General features: G+C 39.0%; 1 protein-coding gene across 4 annotated transcripts in view; it reads right to left on the minus strand.

Annotated features, from left to right (window-relative positions):
- Positions 1-2,921: 2,921 nt before the first annotated feature.
- nckap1 (NCK-associated protein 1) overlaps positions 2,922-21,948 on the minus strand; it is a 29,997-nt gene continuing 10,970 nt past the window's right edge. For 2 of the 4 annotated variants that reach the window (XM_087801946.1, XM_087801943.1), the window contains 29 exons: positions 21,222-21,308; positions 21,087-21,143; positions 20,870-21,012; positions 20,701-20,791; positions 19,466-19,603; positions 19,269-19,317; positions 18,080-18,236; positions 17,675-17,731; positions 17,180-17,276; positions 16,271-16,377; positions 16,070-16,202; positions 15,787-15,868; positions 15,260-15,318; positions 13,876-14,021; positions 13,659-13,791; positions 12,501-12,620; positions 11,698-11,837; positions 11,491-11,622; positions 11,190-11,408; positions 10,416-10,546; positions 10,249-10,346; positions 9,348-9,441; positions 9,189-9,271; positions 9,049-9,129; positions 8,892-8,985; positions 8,704-8,820; positions 5,821-5,930; positions 5,390-5,479; positions 2,922-4,612 (listed from right to left, as the gene is read on the minus strand). In XM_087801946.1, the coding sequence (XP_087658072.1) occupies positions 4,496-4,612; positions 5,390-5,479; positions 5,821-5,930; positions 8,704-8,820; positions 8,892-8,985; positions 9,049-9,129; positions 9,189-9,271; positions 9,348-9,441; positions 10,249-10,346; positions 10,416-10,546; positions 11,190-11,408; positions 11,491-11,622; positions 11,698-11,837; positions 12,501-12,620; positions 13,659-13,791; positions 13,876-14,021; positions 15,260-15,318; positions 15,787-15,868; positions 16,070-16,202; positions 16,271-16,377; positions 17,180-17,276; positions 17,675-17,731; positions 18,080-18,236; positions 19,269-19,317; positions 19,466-19,603; positions 20,701-20,791; positions 20,870-21,012; positions 21,087-21,143; positions 21,222-21,308 (3,162 nt within the window). In that variant the 3' untranslated portion in view covers positions 2,922-4,495. Of the gene's footprint in view, positions 4,613-5,389; positions 5,480-5,820; positions 5,931-8,703; positions 8,821-8,891; positions 8,986-9,048; positions 9,130-9,188; positions 9,272-9,347; positions 9,442-10,248; positions 10,347-10,415; positions 10,547-11,189; positions 11,409-11,490; positions 11,623-11,697; positions 11,838-12,500; positions 12,621-13,658; positions 13,792-13,875; positions 14,022-15,259; positions 15,319-15,786; positions 15,869-16,069; positions 16,203-16,270; positions 16,378-17,179; positions 17,277-17,674; positions 17,732-18,079; positions 18,237-19,268; positions 19,318-19,465; positions 19,604-20,700; positions 20,792-20,869; positions 21,013-21,086; positions 21,144-21,221; positions 21,315-21,948 lie in introns of all 4 variants that reach the window. The other 2 variants (XM_087801944.1, XM_087801942.1) reach the window with 1 other exon arrangement.

A 21,948-nucleotide genomic window follows, 5' to 3' on the forward strand; every position in this document is an offset into this window, starting at 1 on the left:
TGTGTGTGTATAATTTTAGTGACTTCACCCAAAAACAAATGTGTTTGTGGTATCCTTTTGTGGCATCAACGACCTCCCTGGCTTCCATAAAAACATATGTAGTGGTGAAGGTCGTTCACCTTTACCCAGAGACAACCCAAGGGATACCACAAACACATTTGTTTCCAAGCCTTCGGGTCACTTAGACCCTAAGGAACACACAAGGGATACCACAAACACACTTGTTTTCAGGCCTTTGGGTCACCTTGACCCTGAGATAACACATGGGATACCATAAACACATTTGTTGTTGGCCCCTGGGTCACTTTGACCCTTAGACAACACAAGGGATTCCACAAACACACTACTTTTTTATGCCTTCGGGTCACTTTGACCCTGAAACACCACAAACACAACACCTGAAACACATTCTCGTCAAGGTTATTTCATTCTTTTACTTATTTCAAAGGTTATTGTGCAACAATTGCAGACATTTTCTTATTGATTTTTTAAAAGTTATTCATTCAAAAAAATCACCTCCACGAACAATACACAACATTTGAGAAATATTACACAAATATATTTTTAAAAGTTCAAAACGTTCTTGTCATAAAATAAAACTGCAGAATCTAATCTCGGTAAAAGTTACTGTTATTGAAAAGCTAAGTTAGCAACAAAACATTTAGATGTTGTTTGTTTTTAAACACAATAGTCTAAACTCACACGAAAGGTTTTCTGACTCAACATATAATGTGAATAAAAACACATTTAGAACAAGTGCATTTTGTTAGCTAAAGTTAGCTAATATGCTAATATTCTTAATCATTGGATTTAACAGGAAGAAAAACACTTGGTTTTCTTGTATTCATAACAAATAACTAAATAAAAACACAGGTGTTTAATCTGTAACTTACCTGTGCAGCCAAAGACAATATGAAGTTAACAACTTAACTTAACAACAACTGTTAATAAGTTAACAACTGGCGCCGAGTTAAGTCAGAATCAGCGGATGTTGCCGCCAATTCTTAACTAGCTTAGCGCGACCCCTGGTGGCATGAATGGAGAACTTCACCAACGGTTAACGATCGCGTTGTCGTATTTGAATAAAAACATTTTTAAATTAAAAAAACTGGAATAAAAGGAGAAAACGCCATCATTAAGAAACGTATATCAACAATGTAACTGAGGAAGTTGTAAACCCAGAGAATAAGAAAAGAGGATGAAAAATGACAAAAGACACGAACAAGAAACGAACAAAAATGCATTTATAGACGAATGGAGACGAAATTATCTTTGAAATTTAAAATATGTCAGAATGCGATAAAAAATGCTGGGTATATATATATATATATTTAAAAACAATATCAACCATTTAAAATAAAATAAAGGGAAACAAACAAACTCAATTCCTGGTCGTAAAACGGTAAAGAGAAAAAAGAAATACTACAGTTAAATACAATTAAATTAATTTTTTTTAACGTTGGTATTTCCGGGTCCACATCTGGAACCTATGGATGCAGACGATTACATTTCCTCAGGGGCCACATTGATATACACCGCGACTGTTGAAGGGCCCGCAAGAAAATAAAATGAAAAAAATAAAACAAAAAAATAGGATAACAGGATAAATTTGAGGATAAAGAAAAAATACTCACTCAAATGGGGAAAAAAAGAAGAAACACGAACTTAAAAAAAATGAATACAAAATGTATATATGTGTAATATACTTTGAGCTAATGAGGGACACGCATGTGGCCCCAGAATGTTCTAAAATAGAAAAACAAGATAGTATATTCAATAATACAAATCTAATTTTTCACTAAAATAAACTCAATGGGCTCTGTAAGTAATTTATATTTGTAGACCACTTTTGCAGAAAAGGAAAACAAAGCGCTTAAACAATCAAAACAATACTCAATAAAATATATACTTAAAAGGTCAAGATAACATAGAGACAAACACAGGAGTCTCAGAGAATCAAGGAAAAGCCTGAACAAATAAAAGTGTCTTAAGATGTTTCTTGAAGGAGTCAGTAGATCATCAAACACAGATGTTTCTTGAAGGAGTCAGTAGATCATCAAACACAGATGTTTCTTGAAGGATTCAGTAGATCATCAAACACACATGTTTCTTCAAGGAGTCAGTAGATCATCAAACACAGATGTTTCTTGAAGGAGTCAGTAGATCATCAAACACAGATGTTTCTTGAAGGAGTCAGTAGATCATCAAACACAGATGTTTCTTGAAGGAGTCAGTAGATCATCAAACACAGATGTTTCTTCAAGGAGTCAGTAGATCATCAAACACAGATGTTTCTTGAAGGAGTCAGTAGATCATCAAACACAGATGTTTCTTGAAGGAGTCAGTAGATCATCAAACACAGATGTTTCTTGAAGGAGTCAGTAGATCATCAAACACAGATGTTTCTTGAAGGAGTCAGTAGATCATCAAACACAGATGTTTCTTGAAGGAGTCAGTAGATCATCAAACACAGATGTTTCTTGAAGGAGTCAGTAGATCATCAAACACACATGTTTCTTGAAGGAGTCAGTAGATCATCAAACACAGATGTTTCTTGAAGGAGTCAGTAGATCATCAAACACAGATGTTTCTTGAAGGAGTCAGTAGATCATCAAACACAGATGTTTCTTGAAGGAGTCAGTAGATCATCAAACACACATGTTTCTTGAAGGAGTCAGTAGATCATCAAACACACATGTTTCTTGAAGGAGTCAGTAGATCATCAATTGATCCTGAAAGAAACTGGCAGCCAGTGAAGAGTTTGAAGGAGAAATGTGAGTTCTTCTACTAGAGCGGCTCAGAATTCTGGCTGCAGAGTTTTGTATGAACTGCAGGCGAGAAGATGCTTCTTGTTTAGACACAAAACAAACTGTTACAATAGTCCAGACGATAAGAAGAATCACACCTTTGACACGCGCCACTCAGGTCTGACAGCCCTAAACTTTATTTGTACTCATGTTATTTCAGTTACACGGTGGAATCAGACACAAAAAGGAGGTTAGAAAGTAAAGAGCAACCGTTTCCACATCAAGAAAAAAGGCAGAATGTGTCCGAAGTTCGCCCCGTTTGAGCGACTGATGAACCTGGAGTCACGTGGCGAGAGCAGGGTCTTCAGGTGAGCTGGAGGCTCACGGGGGGGGGTCTTGTGTGAGAGGGGTCAGGGGGGTCAGGGGTCTCAGTACGTGGCCCTCGCCGCTCCCTCCGGTAACAAAAACATTAGAAACCAAAGACTTTTTGTCAAAGTCACTTCTGGATGAAAGGATTCTGTACAAGAAGAGATGGAACCGTTCGAGGAAGATTCAGCGAGAAGATCCATGGACTGGTCAGGAGTGGAAAGAGAGAAGTTTAGCTGCGAGGATATATTAAATAGATTTGTTTATACGACTTGGTTTAAAAAAAACAAAAAAACATGGTTGGATCCTCACGAGTGGATGGAGAAGACGCAGCAGCTCCTGCAGGACTCGACACTGAAGGTTTAGTTTTAGTAACTTTAAAGTTTAAACTTTAAAGTCAGTGTTGAACCTGCAGGAGCTCGTGACGTAACATCTGCCGAAACCACTTGTGGGGAATAAATTAAATGAGCATTTTATCTTTTTCTTGGGTAGTTTCTTTTTTTTTTTTAAACACTTGAGGGAAAAACAAAAATGCATTTTTCTATTGTATGAAAAACTGTTCCCGCTGTGAAAGCGCACGGGTCGAGCGCCCCCTGCAGGACACGGGAGCGCGTCCACTTTCATGCCCAGATACACACATTTTTTTTTTTTAGTGTCAACACGTTTTGGCAAAAACTCATTGTCATCATCATCATAAAAATAAGAAAAACATTAGAAACAGACAGTTCACATCAAAGAATACAGATATTATATCGTTACCCACAGAATGTTCATGTTACGACTAGAGCTAGTTTAAAAAAAAAAAAAAAGAAAAGAAAAGGAAAAAGAAACGTCACCATGTTTTACAAGTGTGTTGAAATGTATGTGTCAGTGTGTGCGTGTGTGTACATATTTGTGTGTACATTAACAAGCAACATGTCTTTCATCACCCGCAAAAAAATAAAAATAAAAATCACATCATGTGCATTCCAAACAAAAGCATCCAAATCCATCACCGTAGAGACGCTGGCCACTAGTTCAGTGTCAACTCTATATATACTATATATTTATATTTTTGTCCTTTAATATCAACCAAACATATGGATTTCTTTGTGTTGCTGCAGTCGTGGTCCCTGGCAACATCATGGAAAAGTACAATGATTCAAAGAAAAACACTGATCCCCACTTGGTCCAGCTCGTGTGTGTGTGTCTGTGTGTGTTTGTGTGTAGATATTTGTGTTCATCTGGCCTTTAGTAGATTTGTTCGGTTACTTTTTATCACCGTTGTAGGTAAAGTTTAGTGTGTTATGTTTTACTGTTAGTGTTTTCCGTTAGTGCTCGGAGTTACGGTCTACACACCGCTGTTGTGTGCGAGTGTGTGTGTGTGTGTGTCGGGAGTGTGTTCATGCGTTGGCGCTGATGCTTTGTTTGTAGACGGCGTGGTAGGCGTTTCGGAGCAGGACGTAAGGGAAGCAGGACTCCAGCAGATCCATGGTCAGGAACGGAGACTCCTGCACAATCTGCAGGAAAACAAACAGGAAGTGAGGACACAAACAGGAAGTGAGGACACAAACAGGAAGTGAGGACACAAACAGGAAGTGAGGACACAAACATGTTCTTACAAGATAATTCATCATATGATAAACCTCTATATTAGAGTTACTTTTATGCTTTCTATACAATATATACGTTTTCAGTGTTTTGATGAATTAATGAAGTTTATGTTAATTTTATTAATAAAAATGTTGTTTTTTTTTAAACTCCAATACATCTTATAGGTGAAAAAGTATAGAACACAAATAATAAATAAGTATTTGTTTAATTTAACTTTATTTTCTCCAGATTTGTATCTTTTTTTTGTCTCAAGGAGAAACAATTAGAATTTTTTGTTTTTGTGTGTTTATTAAATGTATTTTTTTTCATTATAATAAATTCAATTATTTTTAATTAAACGTTGATTTTATTCATCGAATAATTGAATTAAACGTGTAGAGCATTATAATTGAATTTTTAAAAATGAAATATTTCCCAAATCATTGATTTTTTTGGACACAGAGTTTGTTGAGTAACTCATAAAAAAAATCTAGAACATTTATTTTTTGTAGATACTTGATTGAACGTTTAGACAACATTTTCGGACACAGTGAATTTAAAACGCTGCAATGTAAAAAAAATAAATAAATCATATTTAATCGCAATATTGATTAAAATAACATCAACTAGATCGCCTTCAACAACGGTTCCGCTCTAACCATCACCACCTTTGACCCCCGGCTCACAGACTGGTGTCCACTCACCATGTCCAGCAGCAGGTAAACAGACTCTCGGTTGCGTGTGGTCATCTTGTCAGTCTCCTGGCCGATCTTCAGGAGGCTGGACGAGGCCAGCTACACAACAACAACAACAACACAAATTAGAGAGAGACACGTTCCCCTCGTGACGTCTGCCAACTTTTCTTTTTGGAGAGGAAGACTTCCTGACGAGTCAGCGGAAATTAAATGAGAGTCAGTGTTTCCATCCATCAAACCCACTTATGCAAATATGGGGGTGTCTCTGAGGGTGTGTGTGTGTGTGGTTGAGGCGCATGTGTGTGTGAGGAGACTCCTTAATGAACGGAGCTGCAGTGTGTGTCGATGCATCGTGAGGTGACAGTGATTCACCGACGGAAGTTTATCCGAGGTCTGCGTGACGGTTTGTTTCCTGATAAAGTTTTAAAGTAAAGTCTCACCGCCAGGAACTCTTTGAGCCGATCCTCGATGCTTCCCTTGTGGATGGTGAAGAGCGCCGCCGCGATCTGGTTGATGGCTTTGGCCAGACAGTGGATGTTGTTGCAGTGACCTGCAGGGGGCAGCAGACGCACACGCTTAGACACAGAATCCCCTTTCGTTTGTTTTCACTTTAATAGTTTATATTTCATGTGCATTAACGGCTCGTTAGGACTCATCAGCCACTTCAAGGGGCTTCTATTAACAACGGCACTTTTCATTTCAGGCTTGTTACGAGGCGACGTCTGCGGCATTTATCCTCCGACTGATGAGCTCCGTCGTCGGGGTCCTTGTTCAAGAGCCATATCAGAGATTGTTTAAGACGATTAATCAGTTTAGTCACGCCACGGCAACAAACAAGGTTTAATAAGTCACATTGTTGCGAAGTGACCTTTGGATCTTCAAAGTGCGGGTAATGAAGATGAAGTCGCCGCCGTCGTGCTCGCGAGCCGATCGATCCGAGGTCGATGTCATTTGCATGCGTCTCACTCCGGCGTCTGCCATGCAGTAAATTATATCTGCGATAATGTGAAGGTTTCTCCTCCGTCGGCTCACGTTCTCTTTGGATCAACACCGGAGCCATAAAGTAACTTCAGGAGGGAAAGTTCAAATGTAAATATTTGACATTTGACTTTTATTTGTGTGAAATTAGTGATTCTGATGCAAGTAAAAACATTTTATTGATTCAAAATCCTCGTCAGAATCGACTCGGAACAACTCTCTAGTGGGATGACATGAGGTGTCAATCAAGCGTGAGGATGAGGCTGCATCAGTATTTAGAGTTTGTGTTGTCGACATCAGGGAGGAAACTTTTTTTATTCTCTGGCTTTTGACACAGCATGAGACTCTGAGCTGTCTTTAGTGCTTTTGACCGGTTTTATTTGATATCGTTTTATCTTAACTGAGCTTTCTTAGCACTTTCATGACATTGTACAGAACTTTATATCGACTGTTGTTGTTTTTAAAGTGCTTTAATAATAAAGTTGATTGATTGACACAGTAGGTAAAGAATGAAACGTACAGAGCAAATGTTAAAAATAAACACCCATGATAAATAATTGTAATAAAAACTGATCATAATCAAAACCGTTTTTAATTGATCGCTGCTCGTGGCATCGTTTTCGTAGCGGCCTTGAGCACGACGTCCTCGACATGTGTCAGTGATTCATGTTTACGTCGTGACCTTCAATAGGTCGTATTACTCCTTTAACTGCACCGGCGATAAAACATTACTGCTGCTGCCATAAACACCACAACTAATGCTCGGTTTAGCACCAAAATCGACTGCATAAGAGCCAAAAACAATTAGAATTTAATGTTACACAACAACCACTGATGTGTCATCAACCGCTTATTGTTCTTTTAACAACATCTCACTTTTGGTCATTTATTAATTTATTATTTACGAACATTCAGACCCTTTCTTCTAAAGTGACTTGCACCAACTTTTACATATTCACAATCATGTCTACTGTATCCTCTCGCCCTCAGTCATTGCCAGGATGACTGAGGGCGAGAGGATACAGTCGACTTGCTGAGCTTGGGAACAAAAGGATTTACAGTTAATTATACATCAACTATTATAAATGTGTAGTCTTGTATAGAGGGGATCATATTCTCAAATAAGGTTCTTCCTGTTTTGCTTGTGGAGCAATGGAAGATGAAGTCATACTTGGGATGACTGGGGACGAGAGGATACAGTTGACTTCAGCAGCTTTTTAAAGCTGATTTTTGGACATATTTTGTTTAAAAAAAAACAGAGCAGTTACGACTTCGTCAAGAGTCATGTGGTCTGAAAATACTACAACACCAGAGTCAAGTACTGGACAATACTACACATATATACTTGTTACTACACTCAGAACACCAGAGTCAAGTACTGGACAATACTACACATATACTTGTTACTACACTCACAACACCAGAGTCAAGTACTGGACAATACTACACATATATACTTGTTACTACACTCACAACACCAGAGTCAAGTACTGGACAATACTACACATATATACTTGTTACTACACTATCACAACACCAGAGTCAAGTACTGGACAATACTACACATATACTTGTTACTACACTCACAACACCAGAGTCAAGTACTGGACAATACTACACATATATACTTGTTACTACACTATCACAACACCAGAGTCAAGTACTGGACAATACTACACATATACTTGTTACTACACTCACAACACCAGAGTCAAGTACTGGACAATACTACACATATACTTGTTACTACACTCACAACACCAGAGTCAAGTACTGGACAATACTACACATATATACTTGTTACTACACTATCACAACACCATAGTCAGGTAATGGACAATACTACACATATATACTTGTTACTACACTATCACAACACCAGAGGAAAGTACTGGACAATACTACACATATATACTTGTTACTACACTATCACAACACCAGAGTCAAGTACTTGACAATACTTCACATATATACTTGTTACTACACTATCACAACACCAGAGTCAAGTACTGGACAATACTACACATATATACTTGTTACTACACTATCACAACACCAGAGTCAAGTACTGGACAATACTACACATATATACTTGTTACTACACTATCACAACACCAGAGTCAAGTACTGGACAATACTACACATATATCCTTGTTACTACACTATCACAACCCCAGAGTCAAGTACTAGACAATACTACACATATATCATTGTTCCTACAGTATCACATTATATCGTATCAATGACCCATGTATCCGAGTAAGTATCATATTGCCAACACACACAGTACCAACTCTCACTCACACACCCTTTGAACCTTTTTTCCCCAAATCACGAGCTCCTACCTTCAATGGCCGGACTGTACTGTGACATCACATTACTGGCCAGTGTTGGCAAGGAAACGGCCACGAACACCATCAGCAGGCAGGCGATCTTATACTCCTCTTCTGGACTGATGTTCTCTGCAGCGTTACACAAGAATATTAGGAAAAGATCCCACAGAGAGTTTGCATCTAGACGTGCTTCTTCTCACCGCTCTTCTGGGAGGAAAGCGCCACCACCAAGGCTGGGTCGATCTCACAAGGAAGGCCAGCGGCGGAGGAGAGCTCGTAGACGTTCATCGCCACCTGGAGGAGGGAAAGGGTGTTAATGAGCAAAACACTGACGTCACATTCTTTAAGAATCGTCACCTTCATGTCCGTTTCTCTGGGAATGTGGTCTTTAAAATCCTCCACAGAACTCACTAAGAAGGGAATGTGGCAGGACAGCACCTGGAGGACAGAGATAAGCGAGTTAACCGACACATCAGCAGTTTTGGTTAGAAACCTACATCTCTGAGAGCCTCCTGAGCCAGAGAGCGGAACGACAGGATGACTCCGATGATGGTCATTCTCTTCAGAACGCTGTCCACGGCTGCAAATGTTAAAAGACGGCAGAACTTTAGGAAACCATCTTCGACAGACGCACAGAAATGAGTGTGAAAACCTACAGGTGAGTTTCTTGAAGAGCGCCGCCATGTGCTCCGGCTTGTCAAAGCTCGTCCTCATCTGGGTCAACACTTCCATGTTCTCAACCACCAGTTTCTACACAGAAATAACTTCTCAACCACCAGGAACATTTCAACCCACGGTGAAAACTCTTCCCAAAAGCATGTGTTTAAAACTTAATTTAAAATATTAATCATACTTATCATAGATTAACTTTAACTTCCAAAAGAAAATTTCCCAAGGGATCAAGTGGAGAGGCTGCTGTTTCCTACAAATATTTTAATTAAATCATTGAAATAATACACCTTTAATTCAAGGTCTGAGTCGTTTTATTAACGACTTATGAGGCGGAAAAAGACCTGTGGGGCAGAGTCTGGCGATCCAAGTCATTTCATGTGGACTACACCATTTTTAAAGTGTTGTCATACAACGAGCAGTTTCTCCCAAATTGAGATTTTAAAAAGGAATTCGCTGAAATATGAAAGATTTGATTTAAAAAGGAGATTAAAAGAAGTGCTTGTTCTAAGTTGTTCAATAAATGCGTTATCTTTCGTGCCTTTTATTAGTTTTGACCCCGTTCGCTCAAGTTTGACACCTCTGTTCTAAATACACATAATAAAAACCCCAATTAGAAATTCTTTACTACTGCATTTGGGGCTTTTTAAAGATTATTAAAAACTAAATTAGGTTTTGCATAACAAGACAGGAAACCTTGGCGGTCTAAGATAAACTAACAGGCACCAAAAGGTTAATGACATCTTGTGTCACAATGATTTAATTAATTAAAACATTTGAAAACGGTTTCTAGAACTAAACTAAAATTTTTAAAACTTCATAAGTCAAGATTTTCGTTGTTTTTAAGTCTATTAAATTCATCAAAAGCATCTTGTCAAGTGTCGTTACCTTGAGCTCAGCGACCTGCGATGAAATGTGCCACATCAGACTCTCACTGAGGAATTTCATCCCATATGGTCCCAGCAGCTCAGACAACGAACGCATCTCTGCAAGAAACGAAGAGAAAGTCAAATATATCTAAGTTCTGGAAAAAACCTTTACACTCAAGTCAGTACCAGAGATGTCGGAGTATTCCTCGGCGTTGAAGGTGAGCTCGTTCTCCGTGGGCAGGTTGACGAAGGCCTTCATGGCGGGGAAGTAAGCGATGTGACCGTTGCTGACCTGACGGAGCAACGTCTCCAAGTACCTGAAGATTCAACGGAGACTTGTTGAGATTTAAAGTTACACAAAGATTTCTTCAGTGACAAACCACTGTTAATAACTTAAGTAATTAAACTTGAATCGGTTGAAAAAAATGGCCACTTATTAGTTAGTTACTGGTCAGAGAATTTAGTGTCTAACCATAGATATGGAAATATAGTTTGTACTTCTTTTGTATTACACTTCAAATTCAACCTCAAATATTATAGACAGTTGTGTTTTCTACTGTATATTTAGTTATTTAATGAGATGCCTTATAAAATATAATATTAAAAACTATAATGCATTTTAATTACAACTAAAAACATTGAAATTCAGTGAGTGATGTGTACAAGTATAAATATATACATTAATAGATGAAACCACTTCATTGGCTGAAACGAATATTCCCAAAGAATTTAGTAAAACAGGTAAGCAGTGGTTGATACATGTTTAAACACCATCATGCACTAAACATGAATCAATAGAGAATATATTGTAAGAATTACTGTATCATTCCCAGAGGGGGAAGTTTAAAGAGTCATATCTGGAACTAATTAAAAAATGTTTTTAACCTTTTTTGCTGATCATCTTTCCAGAGATCTATAACCATTAAAAGTCTGATCATGATTTATATAAAAAACAATCACCAGTTGGTGTAGAGACTGGTGATGGTGGGTTCTCCGTGGCTGTCCAGATGTTGGGTTTGCTGCAGCAGGACGTTGTTGAAGACCCGCGTGATGTCGATGGTGACGTAGTTCTCGATGGACTGCAGCACCGTCATGTAGGCCCGGACGCTGGTCAGCAGTTCGCTGGGCTTTGCAATCTCCTGAGTGGCCTGGTTGTACATGGTCATCCCGACGATGGACCTGAAGGAGAGCCACAGGGTCGGGTTTTCATCCTGAACAACAGTATTTATGTATGAATTATTTATAATATGTGTGTATTTACTTGGTAAATCTGATCTCGAGGTGCGAGGTGAGGTACTCTCTGGGTGTAAACGTGTGTTCCCACACCGCTAGGTTGGGAACATAGTTGATGGAGAAACAGAGTTCTGACAGGGCGGTGTGTAGTTTATCCAGGCTGGGAGAACAACAACACAATGGTTAAGCTCAGACACACAAGGACAGTGAAACAAGACGTTCAGTCTCTACTGACTTGGTGACCAATAGTCTGTTCTTCCTCATGCTCTCCACCCCAGGCTTCTCTCGCTCCGGCTCCCCCTTCTTCCCCGTGGCTTTCTTGCTCTTCTTGTTCACCGCCTGGCTGATGGTTTTTGCACAGTGTTTGGGAAGCAGCTGCAGAGATGAAGGGATCAAAGAGAAAGACAGAAAAATAAATTATGAATGTCAAAGAGTAGGACTGGATGATTCCATATTCAAGGCTCAGTTCCGCAACATCACATTTGTATAAATCTCTGAAGGCTGACAGATGGAGTTAAGAAGCTTTCAGGAGACACCACAGGACCAGAGATAAGATTCTTTGACAGCATTTTATTTTGGATTTTCCCTTGACGAACTTTACTTAACAGTGATTAGTCAATGGTTTGCAACTTCAGTAGAATTCACTAGTGAAACTGACATTGTAATAAATATATGTTCTCTCTGTGCATACTTGGAACTACGGTTTCATATATATGTATATATATATATATATATATATATATATTTTAAAGCCTAGATTTTCTCTCAAGTAACATTAGTCTGTGACAAATAACACGTGAAGAATCTTGTTTCAGTCAAGTTCACTAAAAAATAAACCAGTAAACTAGTAAAAAAAAATAAGTGCAACACAAGCTATTTTATCTGAAGGTGGGTCTGTGAATATAACGCCAACATTAAACCGGTCCACATCGACAAACCAGATGGGAAGCTAATTGTTTGTTTGTTTGCAGGTGAGCTTGCCTCTCTCTCGTGTACAGTCTCATCTCTATGAGGTCAAGAGCACAATCGTGTTCCTACCTGGTCGCTCAGAGTACATTGTTCCGTGCAAATATCTGTGATCAGGTTTCGAGCTTGTTTGGCCATCTCGTCCAGAAACATGTTACACAAGGACAGGCTTCGGTCACCTATGTGGTGACGCTGTAGAGGAAGAAGAAGAACATGTGTCTAGTTAAAAGGAGGGAAAACAAATGTAAAGAAAAGAAAAAAAAAAAGTAAAACTTATAATTTTCTTCCTTACATCAATAGAACAACCACTTGCAATCACTCATACTGAAAGTTTAGAATCTCCAATTTACCTGCAGGCCTGTTTTCTGAGCATCCCAGAGCTTCAAAGGAGAAGCAGAGAGAAAATCCAGCAAGGAAGTACTCAAGTTTTAAAAGTCTCTGATATCATGGCCACACATTATCATGGAATTGATGTGTGATTTATGTGAATCTTTATTGACTTCATTAACAGTAATAAATTGGATCTGTGGTGTGATAAAGATGGACCAACGGTGCAGAGGTTTTGTCGCCACTTCAGAATGACGCAAATGTGTACTTTTGTAACACAACACTAACCAATGCGTCTTGAACTGAGCGATTTTAATGAGAGGATTCAACTTATTTATCTGGCCAAGAGTCTGAGTGAGAAGATTATTCATGTAATCTTGTGTAACCTTCTCAACCAATGGGCTCATTAAACAATTAGTGTTCAGTCAGTGATAAACGATTATATCCATAAAACATCAAAGCACGTACTACAAAAAAACATTTCTCTTGCAGAGGCTTATGGATCAAACCCCACATATTTCAATTCTAAATGAGGGATGAGAGATGCTTTATTAATGGCCCTTCAGAGTAAATTTGGGTGAATCGTTGAGAGCTTTAATGCAACAAAACAAGCCGGGCGGAGGATTGTGGTGGAAGATTTTAAGGTCACAACCTTTTCAGTTCGAGACCTCCCACCGTTCGTGGATGAATTTAAAACAGCAATAGTTATATATAGATTTTCCTAAATCGACTATTGTAAAGACAAGGGGATTTTCAAAACTCTTTCTCCGATTTACAGTCCACCGTCTGCATTACTCGCTTAAGATCTGATGCATAGGCTGATAAAAACTTTTGGTGAAGCAAAACTCACATTGCTGCTCAAGCCACGGTTTCAACTCAGCGAAGATGCAAAGATGTAGTTACCTCTTCAGGACAGAGCTCATGTGTGCAGGACATGAAGTGTGTGCAGAGCAAAGGGAAGCAGATGGAATGTCGACTCTGAGACGGCAGCTCCAAACACTGCTGGAACATCTTCTCGAATGCACGACTGTAGAAGCTGGAAACAGTAGAAAACAGAACCGGTCATTTGTTTGATTTCATTCTAGTTGTGGAAGAACCTTTTTCTGTGGGTTGTTCTTACCAGAAAATGGACAAGTCGGAGGTTTCAACCAGCATCTCCACCAGTGAATCCACCATCTTAGTGTGGAAGATTATAGTGTTCATCATTTTGCCCAGTTCCTTGTGATCCGCAATACCCAGACTTGCTTTGGAGACACTGGTGTAAGCCTGCAGAAGGATTTTAAAAAAAGTTAAATACAAAAAAAAAAGAAGTGTTCCACTTTAGCCTGGCTTGTGACAAGCATTTGCTGAGCATGAGAGGATAGCGCAGCAGTTTTTTAATCCCAATTTCCTTTGTAAGAAAAGACAGTCTTTTGGGTCCGAGCCAGAAAACGAGCACCAGTGAAAGATGGAAAGAAACCTGGCAGGAGCCTCGCACAAGAGAGTCTGTGAACAAACCGTTTAATCATCCGTGCATCTGTATGCCTACGGGTGCGCCCGAGTTAGGCAAGGAGTTTGCAGCAGGGGCACCTGAGAATCCTCGCTATATAACACACAGACTAAAGCAAATCCATCTTTGTCCTGCTGTAGAAAATGCAGAGACTCGCATAAATCGTGGACTGTCAGCCTCAGTCGCTCCAGTGCTGCAGGAAGACCCGAGCAGGATCGACAGAACACCTAATCGTTTTTGCTTCAGGTCCTAGATTCATTCACTCAAGGCTTATCTGGTAGTTTAACCAGAGAGCCAGGAGAGGGAGCCAGAACTCTGTCAATACTGGGGAAAAGATTGATACCAGTCCATATTCACCTAACAACTCTCCCTTTCCCTACAAGGCTTAACCAGTACGGATGGTTCTCTCCACTTATCAATGGTTCTATAGATGTCATGGATTCTGTGGAAACCCCTCTGGCCAGTCCAAGGCGCACACAGAGGTTGAGCAGTCTGACAGATGGAGGTTCATTCTCAGAAGCATCTTCTAGTTTCCAGCCCAACGCTGCATATCAAATGTCCGAGTGTGTGACAGAATGTTGGGGCCTCACACACAATCACATTCTCTTCAGAAGACCAATGCTCAGATTGAGTGAAAGAGATTGATCGTGTGGACAACAGTGGTGGAATGTAGAGGTGTGTGGTTGCCATGGCAACATGTTTGGAGATTGAGCGAGGTGTGGCTGCAGCTGCAATGTATGAGGAGGGAACAGCTGTTTCCAAAACCCCAGGCTCACTTATTTCCCTTCGAACAGGGCTGAGAATAGGTCAGGCTGAGAGGGAATGGAAATCACTTGAAGTCAACCAGATGCACGGAGAAGCAGAAAATGTGTTTGTGACACAAACTGTGTGTATGCATCTGTGACTTCTCTTCTGTCGCACAGAGTTTAATACAGTCATATGACAAGCAAACATGAATCCTGGTTTTGAATTCAAACAATGATCAAAATGTTCATACAGAAGGCGAGCGACATACCTGCAGCCTGAACCAATCCAGCCTCATGCCTCTGAAGTCAAACACTTCTCCATCCTCCACTGAAACACACATTTTAGAATTTAAAAAAGTTTTAGATGCATTTCATTGTACACAAAAGCAGTTATAGGGGTCAAATTACTAGAAGATACAAGTTTCCTTCTTCTAGCATAACGTGCCTGTTTTATTCATTTTGACCAATAAAATCCATTTCTTCACTCAAATAATGTCATGGTCTGTTCAAACATCTTTTTTTTCCTCTTTTAAAAATATCATAGATCAGGAGTGTTAACCTCAGTCACACAAGGGGCAAAAACTTTAAGCACTCAAACTGGTCACAGTCGATTTAGCAAACTCTAGAAGTATTCTTTAATCGTCAGTATTATATTACCATCAAGTTCCATCTCTATTCTCGAGCGGGCTCGACACATGTGATGCAAACGGATTCAAGGTCTTAAATCTAATAAACCTCAACCTCGACTTCTGACTGTGAGACTCAGAGGCGAGAGGTGATGGAAGGGCAGTCTTACCTTGTTTGACACTGAGGGAGGTCATGGTGTTGACAAATGAAGACATGATTATAGACTCGTCCTCTGGACAGACCGACAAGTTCTGCCGAAAAACAAACACGGTTATTAAGGTTATGTTCGAGTGTTATTTCAAACCATTTAGATAACTTAGAAAATGAAGAACGATCATCTGTTCCTATACCAACAAAACAAACATCTAAATATGTATTTAAATATACACAATAGTCCACCTTTCACATAGTTGTAGTTCCCTGAGCACAAATTCTTGAGCGAGTCTTCTTACCTGCACCAACTCGTTGAGCACGACAGCATCAAAGCCAGAAAGGTACTGGACGTAGTAGCGCTGCATGACAGGTCCATACTTCCTGACATGAGCTCGTAGCTCCTCCATGTAGAAGATTAGCTCTGCTATGTGTCTGCGAAACAAGAACCAGATGTTAAATCAATGTAAAAAACACATCACAGGTGTGTGTCAAAAGCATACTTGTCAATAAAGTCATCTGTGCTTTTCTTCTGGATGTTGTCAGCGTGTCGAAGTAGCCAGATGATCTCATCGCGGGCGAAAGACAGTGCCATGAACACAAATAAGGCCTAAATGAAAAAGAAAGAAAGTTTGATGCAGGATTCAAATAATAATAATAATAATAATAATAATATAACTGGAGCTGCAACAATAGATCTAAAGAGAAACAAAGCACAGGTTTAGATGCTTTTAAGAAGACATTAAACTACAACTTTTTTAAATTACACTTTATATTTCCTAGTAACAGCAAAGCATTGAAAGGTATATTTTAACGTTAGAAAACATTTTTTTCAATGAATTAAAAATAAAAAAGCAAAGAAAACATTTATCTTACAATGCATATTGTGGCGAATCCTTATTCTTTAAAGAATAAAAATAGAAATCTCATTTATTTACAGTACATCGAATATACTAGTGGTACCAATCCCTGGTTCGTAGACCCGATTTGTTACCGGGTCACACAGAAAGAAAGAAATACACAATTCTCTTACATTATTTATAAGAAAATGGTATTTTCTCTAAAGTTAGATTAGCCTGTGACATGCTAGTTTTCGTTTAAAGAAAAAACATGTAAACTAGAGGAAATGAGGAAATGAGTAAAAGGAACTCTATACAATGTATTGTTAGTGATTGTATCTGAAGGTCGCTCCATGAGTTGCTGAAACTAAAACCAGTCTGTGGTCAAAAAAAACGGTTACTTAAAATAACAAAAACTTAATATTTTAGGCCTCAAAATACAACAATATGATAAATGTGTAAATGCAGAAAGCACAAAATGTGTGTAATTATTTGCTGGAACAATCTTTCTTTTTACTGAGAAGGTGGCGAAGTTTGACATGTTTCCCCTCAAGCATTAGCTGCTGATGTTACCTTTGGGCCCAGCAGGCCCGGCTGATCCGCCAGAACTGTAGCGAGCTCCTTCAGCGCGGATCTGAGGAACTTCCTCCTCTCTCTGTGCATGGATCCTCTGCAAAAAAAACAACATACAGTCGTCTTTATTAAGCAGTATTTTGACATTTCCAGGACAATCCGACGAGAGCATAAGAAGGGGGTGACAGTGACGGCACAACAATGAAAGTAAAGATGAAATGAGGGAAGAAGGATCAGGGATGAAAGCGGGCCTAAAAGGAGGAAAATGAATTTGGGATAAAGAGAGACAGAGGGTGATGGGAGTTTGTCAGACTCCCTGGAGGGATAAGACTCGCTGGTATTGTGCAGAGATGATGCACGAGGATGGAAGGCAGAGAAGAGAAGCGACGTGTTTGTAAACGGGGAAATGAGATCCTTAAATAAATCATCAGTTGGAATGATCGTGAGAGGGAGAATAAAAGCTGAAAGTAGGAAAGATGAACAGAAAGTTCTTACGCGTGAGACAGGGCTTGCTCCTTGCACTCCCGGATGTCATTGATGCGCTTGTTGTACCTGCGAACATGTTAACCAAGTCACTTATGATCAACGTGTTCATATACTGTTATATTTTCCTTCTTTCTTTTGATTTTTGTGCCTCACATTTAATCCATTTTACTTATAAGATATTTAAATGACATCTCATCAAATTCAACTTAACTTTAAGCGATCATAATTCATAATTCTGCTCATTTACTGGACGATTGTTGCCCATTTAAGTTTCACCGATTACATTTAATGGCCACTGTAAGCGCTAAAATTAGATTCAACTCAAAGTAAAAGCCCCTCAGAGACCAAAGCTGGTGATAATATTCACACCTTAACCTCTTAAATCCACAGTTCATGTGAGCGTTCGTGTCTCACCCTCTGATGTTGACAAACAGATCCTCGGCTGCCTTGTGGATGTGGAACACCTCGTCCCTGAACAGACAGAGGCAGGTGGAGCTCTGTAGGGCGAGCTTCCAGAGCGAGAGAGCTGCAGCGTCAGTGTTCAACAGCGCATGGCACAGGATGAAGCCGACTGTTGGAGGGAAAAATCTCATCAAGCTTAACAAATACATAAACATTCACAAAAAATCGAAACAGCTACATTTCACAAGAACAGTAGCTGCAAATACAAACTCATTATTTCCTCAAATTCCTATGAGTCAGACTTTCATGGATTGAAATGTGCAATTTAATCACAAAGATGAAAGAAAATGATTTATTTTGAACAGTTTTCTATGATTAAATCATGATGAAGAGAAATATAAAACGGTTTTAATAAAACTATTAAAATGGCAGCATTTCATGAGTGGATACTATAAACAAGTTAACTTTATCAACAAATAAAGTTGTAGACTACCGTATTTTCCTCACTATTAGACCCACCGGATTATAAGGCGCACCTTTAATGAATGGTCTATTTTAGAAATGTTTTCATACATTTCAGTAGTTTGCACCGGATTATAAGGCGCATAGAATAAAAGATACAGTCAAACGTTTGACTGAGGTTGCGTTATGCATCCACTAGTTCAAAATGGGCTAAAGGGAACGTCAACAAAACAGTCCGATAAAGTCAAACTTTATTAAGCGATCGGACAACTCCGTTCACTCCCATGGTAACGATGTTCAAATGATGTTTAAAAGGCTTCAAGCAGCAGCGACTGGTGTTGTGAGCAAACAAATGTTGAGTGAGCAGCAGTGAAGTTGAGCGCGTGTATGACATGTTGAACCAAGACACACTCGCTCAAACTGTTGGCAGTAATCTCACTCCATAGACGTCCACCATTATGTGACGTGCGTCGTAAATCCCACGTTGTGATAACGCAATGACGTAATCCTGCCCACGATGTGTCGACTCAGTTGGCGCAGAGTCATTAAAGTGTTTGTAAACAAGTCACCACCAGGTAATGTTCATATATAAGGCGCTCCGGATTATAAGGCGCACTGTCGTTTTTTGAGAACATGAAAGGCTTTTAAGTGCCTTATAGTGCGGAAAATACGATATATATATATGGGCTTTAATGACAAGTGTTTTTATTTTCAGATCTTAAATAAAGCTTTTACTCACAAACAATCCATTTCTCCATTGCGTCCAGTGATAAGTACTCGCACGGCATCTGCATGAGGAGAGATTAAGTCATGAATCCAGACGAAGCGTCACATTCTTCTGACAGGTTTTTCATGATCTCTCTGTTAGATTGAAGGCCCGGAGGCTGAACATGACGGAGCCGTCGAGGGAATTGATTCGGGCTTTTCCCCACTAACCGTGTCCGACTGTGCGGGGTTGAGCATGGTGGAGGGAGCCGAGATGAGAGAGAGCAGCTGGGCGTTCCTCCACTGGTCAGCCGACAGATTCCTCCGAGGATACACCATCTGAAGGCTGATCAGTGCGTCCGACAGCGACTTGGCGAGCGAGAGATGAGAGAACATGGAGTTACAAACGGTCCTGGAGCTGACATGGCACCTAGAGGACGACTGGTGCGAGACCGTTTGATCTCAGACGCCGCGATGAAACGGAATTAAAAATTTAGAAAGAAATCTTGCGTAACGACATGACTTCATTTAATTACCCGGAGTTTTCCAACATTACTTTCTCAAAGTTTTTCTTCCAGCAGAATTGTCATGATCATTAACAGATTATTGTTGCCGTTTCAAAATGTTACTCATAGACAACATTCAACAGATTTATCATCTTTTTTCCACTTCTGTTTTCTACACAACACGCTCACCGACTCATTCACTCAGCTGCCATGTTTTTTCCCAACATTGTTGCAACTATGGAAGTTTAATTAGTTAATTAATTAGTTAATTCATGTGTTTTTTTATTGAAATTTCATTATTTTTTAATAATTGAATTCAAAGGTTTCTATATTGAAAAGTTCAATTTGTTTTAATTGAATGAGTGAAAGTACAAAAAATACAAAAAAATACAGGACATTTTCCATAGGTACGAGTGTGTGTGTGAATGGTTGTGTATCTTTGTGTGTCCTGAGACAGACTGGCTTCCTGTCAAGGGTGTCCCCTGCCTCTCGCCCTATGATACTGGGATAGACTCCAGTCTCCCCGCGACCCCGGTGAGCGATAAAGCAGTAGAAAAATGAATGAATAAGTAAATTCAATACTAATACTAATACTAATAATAATAATAATATCCTTTTCCAAAGATTCAAAAATACTTTTTATTTTCTTCATGACAAATTTCTTTATATTCAACCTTTTCAACTCAATATAGTATGTTTAATAAAACAAAAGATTTAACTATCATACAGTTATGGGAATTAGGATTACGTATTTTAAACAATTATTTAAATGGGAATTTAAATTAAATATTTAATAAAAAGAAAGTAAACTTTTCAATATAGAAACTATTGAATTGTATCATTCAAACAATAATTAAATTATTTCAAAGATTCAAAATTTGAAGTGTTGAATTCAATATTCTGATGGCATTGATACACTTTCACATCGGGAAATAGAGAGTTTTGAGTATTTTTTTTTACCTTTCCATGAGGTACAAACTCCTCCATCATCTTCTTCAAGGGGTTTTCATAGTCGACGATCATCTGACCTAATCGTGGATACTCCCGGTCGCTGTGACACAGTTTCAAATAAGAGAAGAACGTTCCACGACGAAGGTGGACTCCAGACGAGCGAGTCTCGGTCGCTCACCTCGCTCCGTGCGTCATCTCGTGAGCGTAGTTGTAAAGTCCGATGATGGCCTTTCTCTCCTCGATCCTCGACAGGATGATCATCAGTGTGGTGTAGGTCACTACCAGGTCCAGGTAGTTCCGGGTCAGGTCAAAGTTCACCGTCTGAAGACAGGAAGAATATCATCATAAAACAGACGTAGCGTCAACATTTCTACGGCATCTTTTTGTCGACTTACAATGTCAAAGAAGACCTGGCAGGCGTCGATGGTGTTCAGCAGCTCACACACGTGGTCCTGGTTATATCACAAATGTTCGTGTCACTACAAGGATTTCACTTCGGTTGAGAAAGAATTTTTAAGAAAATACCTCACCTTGAATTCCATCACATCGACAAATGTGAAGTAGTAAAGAGCCAAGTTCTTTAAAATCTCTGATTTCTCCTTCTGCAGCTGAGCCAACTGTTGCTGTGAACGCACGCCACACGACACAGTGAGAAACACAACGTGGTAAAGTGAATAAAATGACAATAAAATCTCCCTCCTCCAGTCAAACATAATAAAAAAAGAATTAGTAGAAACTGAAATTATATTAATATGGATCATTCCACCAATGGTGCCAGTTTCATTTCACTATATTTAACACTATATCAATACTCAAAATTGCTCCTGCTCTCGAACAAATATTGAGTTTAACAACTTCTCATAGAGGGAAAGTAAATTTGATGCAGCGATCGAGTTTAGAAAAGTACTTCTCTTTAGTTATTATGTTTTACAAGATATGATTATACAATACTACGAGTCAATTAAAAATCAACCTTTTCATTTAATATTAATTGGCACATTTATGAATTTAAATAATACTACTAATAAAACAAAGGACAGCCAGTTTTACTCTTAATTAGAGATTTATAGACGTTTTAATGCAGTACTGTGGTTTAGACAGGGTTGATAGATTGTTTTTTTTCATGAAATTACTTTTTACATTTAACTCTGGATACATTAATACTCCTGGTACTGTGTGTACCTATTGGGTTTTGTATTAGGTGAACCCAATGAAAAACGTGGCTGAGAACTTCCATACCATTGTAATCTAAATTTT

The sequence above is a fragment of the Callionymus lyra genome, chromosome 11 (genome assembly GCF_982586985.1).
Source record: "Callionymus lyra chromosome 11, fCalLyr1.hap1.1, whole genome shotgun sequence".
NCBI lineage: Eukaryota > Metazoa > Chordata > Actinopteri > Syngnathiformes > Callionymidae > Callionymus > Callionymus lyra.